We start from the raw sequence: 8,385 nt of genomic DNA on the forward strand, positions 1-8,385 counted from the left end.
TAAATAAAAAAATAAATAAATATTTAAAAATAAATAAATAAATAAATAAATAATGACACTTTTTGCACTTGAAATTGGACTCAGCACTTCGCAAATGTCTGTCACTTGTGCCACGGAGCTATACCCCGAGCCTAATGTCACTTATTTAAATATATTTTGATTGGGGGCTTGTCAGTTAGCTCAGCTGTTTAAACACCTGCATGGGCAAATCCAGGCAGGCTGGGGGACTGCGGCTCAATCCCCAGCGCCATATGCCGCTCCACACCACCTTTAGGGCAGCCAGAGCCAGCCAAAAAAAATCCTTCTAAATATATTTGATTGTTCATAGAACAAGAAAATTCTTTAGATATTATTGAGATTTTTCAATTATTTCAATCATTTTTAACCAAAGTAAAAGTATGCAATACCTGCTTAATATTTGCATTGAAAATGTTTGTTTTAAAACCATTACTTTCATAAATATAATGCTTATAATCTGAACTTAAATTCCAAATATATTTTTGCATGCAAGGACTATTCTTTAACCTATATTTTCAAGTTTTAGAAAGCAATGATGAAAACACTTTCATCTCTAACAAATTTATGTCTTACTTTTTATATAGTGTTACTTTCTGGAAGTTCAGCCATCACCCGCAACTACTAGTATCGTTCAGCTTACCTCTTTTGATATCTAGTATTAATAATTTTTCATTAATAGAAAATCATGACTAAAAATTACAAAAATGTAATTTAGCATATGATATCATCCAAACTATTTCCTTAAAAATATATTCTCAGTGTCTTTTTTGTAGTATAGTTTCTATCATAATGAACCAAAGAGTGTTGTTTTTCTCTTTCATAAAATTATTGGCTTCATGTAATATGGAATATTACACTAGACTAAAGACAACGTAACAGTCTACAGTGCACAGAACTTTTGCTGTCGTGTGTAATTTGGGACTAGAGAAACACGGATTGGTATTAACACTTGATCATAGTTACTTAATTAGGAGAAAATTGCAAATTTTAATGAGAATAAGTTCTGAATCTCATTAACACTTATGTTATAGAATCTTACATAGTACTTGGGAAATAACAGATCGTCAACATCGGATGAGACCCTACTTTTATTTTACATCGTGGTCCTTTTTATATACAAGTAACATATTCATTAAAATGTTACTTGCCATTCTACTAATTAGAATCCACATTTTAATTACAACACATGTTTTTGAAAAATCATCAAAGACTTGTTCTAGCAGTATCATTTTCTTAGTCCAACTGGGAATTTCATGATTGGAACACAGTTATATTCAGTTATGGTAAATTAAGTTAAAAGCATAAAGAATAATTTAAATATATTAATCAATACAATTCTTGATAAACACATGTACCATTTCATTTTGACAACCACTTCAAGTATATGAATATTAATAAACAATTACGGAAAAATGACAAAATTTTAGCATAACACCCTTTTTACATTTGCTAGTTTCAATCTAAAAATAAAAGTAATTACTGACTAAGCGGTACTTACTTCTCTGTGGCGATTGCCATGCTGTAGCCATACAGGCTGTGGACATCATAATGGTTCCCCCAGGACTGCTTCGCGTCCATGCAAATTGTTTTGGAGTACAAAAGTTTGTCCAAAATGTCTTGAAGAAAATACACAGGAAACATTTCTTAACAGGTATCTTATCTTTTCAATATGTATAGTCCTTTCCATGATATGGTGTATAAAAGCACATTTCAACAAATAATGAAAGAGTATCAATACTTTATTTCCCTTAGGCCTTTCCAAACCACTTGTGTTAAGTTTGGAAAAATGATTAGTGTTATCCTTACATTGGTAACCACTAATATATTCAAACTTCAAGACTAAATAAATTATTTAAAAGCAACATTGATAATGTATATAAAAATATACCTATCTATAGGTCTGGGGTCATACCTCAGTGGCATAAGTGCCTGCCTAGTAATCACAAGTTCCCAAGTTTGATCCCCAGTACCAAAACAAAATAAAACAAAACAAACAAACAAACTATATCTATATCTATATCTATATCTATATCTATATCTATCTATCTATATTTGTGGTATGCATCATCAATCCATGGATTCATTTTAAAGCTTTCTAGTGGTTTACTTATATATAATTCTGTACATGAAATCATTTGTTGAAAGGAAAATATATTGATTTCAATGTTTAAATATTATATTAAAGGCTATGATTTAGAAATAGATGATAGAATTTAGTAGTTAGCATTACTAGTTAACATGACAAGAATTCTCAATTAATCGTACTTAAATAACAAAAAAATTACCAGGCATAAAAGGAGGATAATTCAATTTGTTGTCTTGGCAGCCATTACTTGAACCTTGAATAAAGCTGGAGACTTCGTTCATATCCTGAAGGAATACAAAATGGAAAGCAGCAGATTTTAAGTAATTATAAGTCACACAAGCAGAAGTTCTCTGCCTTTTTAAAGAAGTTCCTTTCCTACTGTGAAATGCAACCTAAAAACAAACAGGATTTATACAACAGCTAACAATGACTTCCGAGATGCAACTGAGAAACACTCAAAGTGTATTTCATTCACTTCATCTTTAAGAATAGATAAAACACATTCATTTAAGTTTTAAATAAATGTCTTTCTATAGCATGTTGTCTTACTGTAAATCTATCATTGTAACATTGCTAGCACATTTAATCATTCGATGTATTTTGTTTGGCTGCTATTTATCTAATTTCTAGGCTCTAGTGTGTATGTTACTAACAACAATATCTGCCTAGCCCACAACTTCAAATTCTCATAAGAAAATGGAAATGAAGAGAAAGAGAAAAAAATGAGTCTTTAATATTCTAAGTAAAATAATGTGGCCTCATGAAATTCTTGCAAGATGTTCAAGAAACTCAGGGTGAGTTCCACAGTTATGCTGTGAGGACTAGCAACCTACATACCTGTCTGGAGAGAGAGTTGGTAGAATACTATATTCATGGATTTGGGGGTCATTTCAGTGTCAGCCCCATTTTGCTGTATCACTTATTTGTAATATAACCCAAACCAATTAAGCAAGATTCTACAAAGGAGACTGCACACAGAATTTTATATTACAGTACACATGCTGAAGAAACTTGTATCTCTTTTTCTTTCTCTGCTAATTGCATGGGAAGACTTCTATACATTTTGGGCCTTAATCCTCACATCTCCATGATAAGTTATCTCTGCTCTCAAAAAAGAAAAAGAACAAACCACCTAAATTATACATTTGTAGAAATACTGTGAAACTCATTTTGTTTTTTTTTTTTTTTTGTTTTGTTTTGCTTTTGTATTTAAGACAGGATCTAAAGCATCTCACTACACAGATTGGACTCATCATGGTTCTCCTGTTTTCAGCTTCCCAAGTGCTGGGATTACAGGAGCGTGCCCATATACCCAGTCTCAATTGCCATCTCAGCACAGTCCAGGGGTGGGGCCGGCATGGCAGGCTTGGTATGAAGCCTGGCTACTGCACTCAGCATGAGCAAGCACTTTAACCCACTATCAGGCCGTCCCTGTGAAGCTCATTTTGCTTAGTGAAATTCTGTATCATTTGTGATTTCTTCTATTTTAATAATACTTTATGCTCTCTTTTAAAAAATTATGCATTTGCCTCTCTATTAATTTCATATTTCAAAAGAATATTTCTATTACTCTTTTCTTCTCCCATCCAAATCATGACTAAACCAATATACTTTTTGTCAGGGGAGGGGGAAGTGCAGCTATCTGCCATTGTTCATTTGATTGTCAGAGATAATTGCTATATTTTATAAATGATGATATCACTAGCAAAAACAGAATGTCAAAATAGCAAGATGTCTTTCATTTTCAAAGACAATGGATATAGTAGACAATTGTGAAAATAACAGAATCTAGGATATTCATTGGCAAATTTAAAGGATGGGATTATAGGACTAGGACTGAAATCTGACAGTTGCTTTGCAGGAAACACAGCAGATACAAATTTGCCAGTGATGCCCCTGGGCAACAGACCAAGACCCCAGCCAACTTCCTTCAAGGATTTCCTGCCACTTTAAATGTCTCTGTGGACTTTGCAATGGTTGCTCTTCCTTTGTGGTTTTTCTGTTTTCTGCTTCATGTATTCCTTATCTTTGGAAACACAGTACTTATCACCTAATTGTATGCTGCTGTAGGAGTCTGACAGCCACTGTAAGCAGTAAAATAATTTTTGTAAAAACTTAAAAGTGAATCTCTAAAAGGGAAATTGTATATCAGATTTAATTGTAGTATAAATTATAGTATAAACTTTAGTTAAACTCTGCTTTTTCACAAAGTTGTACTATAACAACTAACTATACTTAGTGTCCTGAAATCTTCATAAGTATTTTTTTTCTAATGCCAGTTGCTGATAAAGCCATACAAATGAAAGACTACAGATATAAACAGAATTCAAGATGCCCTTAAGCAACGTTAGCTGAGGTGCTCAGGATGCAAAATAGATTTTGCCTTGTGATAAAAGGTGAAAGCCTCCTTCTTCAAGTGTCTACTAATTAGCTACGCATGAGGGAAAATACTGTAGTTACTCTAAAATATAAAAAATCTAAATCTATATTGTGGTATTATTTGAAATTATCTGCAATATTATAACCAATTTTATTTCACTAGATCCATTAATATTAATAAAATGTAATAGTCATACAGAGAACACAGGAATGTAACCTAATTGTTTGTCTTCATGAGTTTATCACTTAAGATGTATATAAAAATTAGTAAATTTATGTAAATGTAGTTTCATTTTGAAGATGCATAAAACTATTTTTAATAAATATTTCATAAACTATGCAGACAATAGGACCAAAACAGTTCCTACTTATTTGTACATATGAATGTTTGTGATAAAACTCTCAATAAAATGTTTCCAAATATTGTATATTATATTTCTTCATTGAGAACTTCTGTTTGTTAAATCCAGTCAGTCCAAGATTAAAGTGGTTTGCAACGCATGTGCAAGGTGCTGGGTTTGAATCCCAAAACCTCCCAAAAGTAAATAAATGATTAATAACTACAGTAATAGTAAGAACATGATCACAGTGTATGTTTATGTGATCAAAACAATGGAAATTGTCTTCAGTTTTAAAAAATATATTTTTTAATATCTTTATGGATTTTGTACAGGGTCTACAGGATCTCACTACACAGATTGGACTTGTAGTGGTCCTCCTGTTTTCAGCCTCCCAAGCACTGGGATTGCAGGAGTGTGCCACCACGCCCAGTCTCAGTCACCTTCTCAGAGTGCTCCAGGGACAGAGTTAGTACAGCATACTGGGGATCAAACCCCATTCCTGTATCTGCCTAACCAAGTACTTTAGTCCACTGAGCTATCTGTCTGGTCCTTCAATTTTAAAAATATTGATTAATGATTTTATTTTGAAATCATAGCTTCACTCTTAATTATACCAAGAACAATAGACTGATTTCTCAGCTAACAAAGCATCTGAAAAAAATGAAGAAAAATAATTCAAATGTGTTGTGTACTTTGCAAATATTTATTTTCAATTAAAATTAAGCTCACATAACTTGTCAAAGTGAATTTGCTGTATAAGCTTAAAATTCAAAACCAGTGATACAGAAACTAAAATACAAAACTAGTAAATTGAAAAATATTTTTAGATTTGATATGAAAATAAAACCACCTTATCAGGTAGATAACAAAGGGAAATTAATTTAATAGTTATTCTACCAGGAAAAATAATGGAGAGAAAGTGAAAGAATAGAGAACCAATTAAGCACCAGGAACTGCAATTATTCCATAGCTGGAAGCAAAATTAACCACAGTTTATTTAGAGTGTGTATTGATTTGCTGAGTTTATTGAGCAGTGGAGTCACATTTAAGCTCTTATTGTGTACTTTAACTTTTAGGGATAAGTTACGATATTTTTATATTAAGAATAATAGTAAAAGCGCTGGGCCTCTATTGAAGCTATTAGCCCTTCCATCCCCCTTCCTCTTTGCGGATGAGTCGCTGTCTACAACGATGTGCGAAATGGAGTCTTTTCTCTACTGCAAACAGAATCTCTCACAAACTCTATTCTAAAAAATCAAAAAGATTTTTTCAACCAAGAAATAAAAAGACTACAGAAAATTAACATTAATAAATGAACACTCAGGTGAAAATAAAGTTCAAGATCAGAGAATAATTTTTTTAATTATTTCATGCTGTAGTTATATATAAGCTGTGTGCACTCTTGACTTAATGTTTGAAAAGAAACTAAATTTTTTGTCTTTTTATACCATCATAAGAATCCTGAAAATCATTTTTTTACTGAATGTCATTTCACAGTTCAAAACACCATTTTCTCATATTTGAACCTCATTAACATATTCAAAATATAGGTATTAATAGTAAATAGATTTAAATAAATTATTGTTTAAATAATTAATAATTAGGATAATGAATAAATGAATAATAAGCACTTCATGAAAGTAGAAATAGTAGACTTGAGCAATCCAGGGAGATAGTTATGTCACCCGTCAGGAGTATAACATTCTATTCTTTTAATAAAATCCTTGCTGCTTATTTTGCATGCTGGTGTATCAGGTGTTTCTATAAAATACAAATCTTCTGGGTCATTACATGGCTTCTCCTCAAGTGGAGTGAGAGTTACCAAAGTCAGAAAGGCATAATAAGTCCATGACTATCAACAAACTATGACTATTTAGGGCCGGCAAGATAGTTCAGTTCTGCTTAGGCAGAGCACAGCCGCCAGGGTTCGATCCCCGCCACGCCAAGCCGCCCTGCTACCACTTGGGCGCGCTGAGACAGGTTGGGCGTGGCGGCATGCGCCTGTAATCCCAGAGTTTGGGAGTCTAAAAACAGGACAATCACTATGAGTCTTAAAACTAACAAAAATCTTATGAATAGCTAAAATTTAAAATGAAAAATCAGCCAAAGAAACTTAATAATGGGGGCTCGGGAGATGGCTCAGTGGATTAAACACTTCCTTGGCAAGCGCAAGCACCCGAGTTCAATCCCTGGTTCTGCCAAAAAAAAAGAAAAAGAAAAAGGGGGCCTGCCCCTTAGCTCAGTTCTTTAAGTGGCTGCTTCAACAAAGCTGTCAGGCTCAGGTTGTTGTTGTTCGAGCCCCACAACTCAAGCCAGCCAAACCTGCCCTGAAGGCATTCGGAGCAAAATAAAAAAGAAGGAAAAAAAAAAAGAAAGAAAGAAAGAAAAGAAACTTCAAAATGCTTCAAGTTTTTTAGAACTTTACAAGTGTGCTCGCTTTGGCAGCACATATACTACAATTGAAATGATACAGAGAAGACTAGCATGGCTCCTGCGCAAGGATGACATGCAAATCCGTGTAAAGTTCCATATTTTTAACACAACAATATGCAATGTATTAATTATTGTAACTGTCCTACTAACCTGTTTTGAAACTGTTTCATTGCTATTTTGTCTTTTTTTCTCATTAAAATGAATGAAAAATGCAATTTTGAGAACGTAAACTTTACAAGTTATCTAGGAATTTATTGCTGTGTTGTGACTTACTTATTTGTTAAAAAATGGAACAAAATTTCATGACAACATAGTAAGAAAACAATGTTGACACATGGTGTATTGTTCAAAAACTTGCCCAAATTACACCTCCTGTTGTTATTTCTTGCAATAAAATAAAACCTACAGACAGTTTTCATTTGTTCTAGTTCATGGCTCACTGAAAAAAAAAAAAAGTTTCTAAAGAGAGAGCACTTAAGCCCATTCATGTTGCTATCACTGTTTTACTATAATTGACTTTCAAGATGCTTTGAAATGTTACCTATAAGCTCATCCTCAGCCCTCATTATCAGTTTTTCAGTGAAGTTGTTAGCCATGGAGACATAAAACCTTAGCTACAAAATAAAAGATTTTTTTTCCTATCAAGTTCATTACTAGAGAAGTAATACCACTCTTTATAATATTACATTTTTGTTGCTTTCTAACTTATGAACATGGGAAGTATGATACTAAATGTTCTATAAAAATATGAGCTTTTAATTTTAAGTTAAATACATTTTATGAATAATTCCATGATCAGGGAACAAATCACTGGTTTAAAATTGATACTTACAATCCAAATTCCATCATACTTCACTTCTCCATAGAAAATACTGCATTCATTTGCCCACCAATCTATGCAGTTTGGATTGGTAAAATCAGGAAATACTGTTAATCCTGGCCACACCTAGATGGAGAGTTCATACATATATAATCACATAAATAAAAAAAATTAAAATGGAATTTTAAACTAATTGAGAAACATACAGAAATTATCAGGATAATAATCTTGTACATTTTAATATATAAGACATACCCACCATCTCCATTTAAACTAATCTCAGGCTTACCAGTAGATGTGTTTAAAGG

General features: G+C 32.7%; 1 protein-coding gene and 1 non-coding gene across 2 annotated transcripts in view; one reads left to right on the top strand and one right to left on the bottom strand.

The window, feature by feature from the left end:
• Nucleotides 1–8,385, bottom strand: part of Si (sucrase-isomaltase) — a 102,850-nt gene that overhangs the window by 69,019 nt on the left and 25,446 nt on the right. The window contains exons 12-14 of the mRNA XM_023706259.1: nt 8,090–8,203; nt 2,304–2,388; nt 1,517–1,634 (exon numbers count right to left, since the gene is read on the bottom strand). Coding sequence (XP_023562027.1) covers nt 1,517–1,634; nt 2,304–2,388; nt 8,090–8,203 — 317 coding nt within the window. The remainder of the gene's footprint in view (nt 1–1,516; nt 1,635–2,303; nt 2,389–8,089; nt 8,204–8,385) is intronic.
• Nucleotides 7,254–7,360, top strand: LOC111813962. The gene has a single exon (XR_002819070.1). It is a non-coding gene; the product is annotated as a U6 spliceosomal RNA (small nuclear RNA).

Source organism: Octodon degus, unplaced genomic scaffold (assembly GCF_000260255.1).
Source record: "Octodon degus isolate 3935 unplaced genomic scaffold, OctDeg1.0 scaffold00247, whole genome shotgun sequence".
NCBI classification, from domain to species: domain Eukaryota; kingdom Metazoa; phylum Chordata; class Mammalia; order Rodentia; family Octodontidae; genus Octodon; species Octodon degus.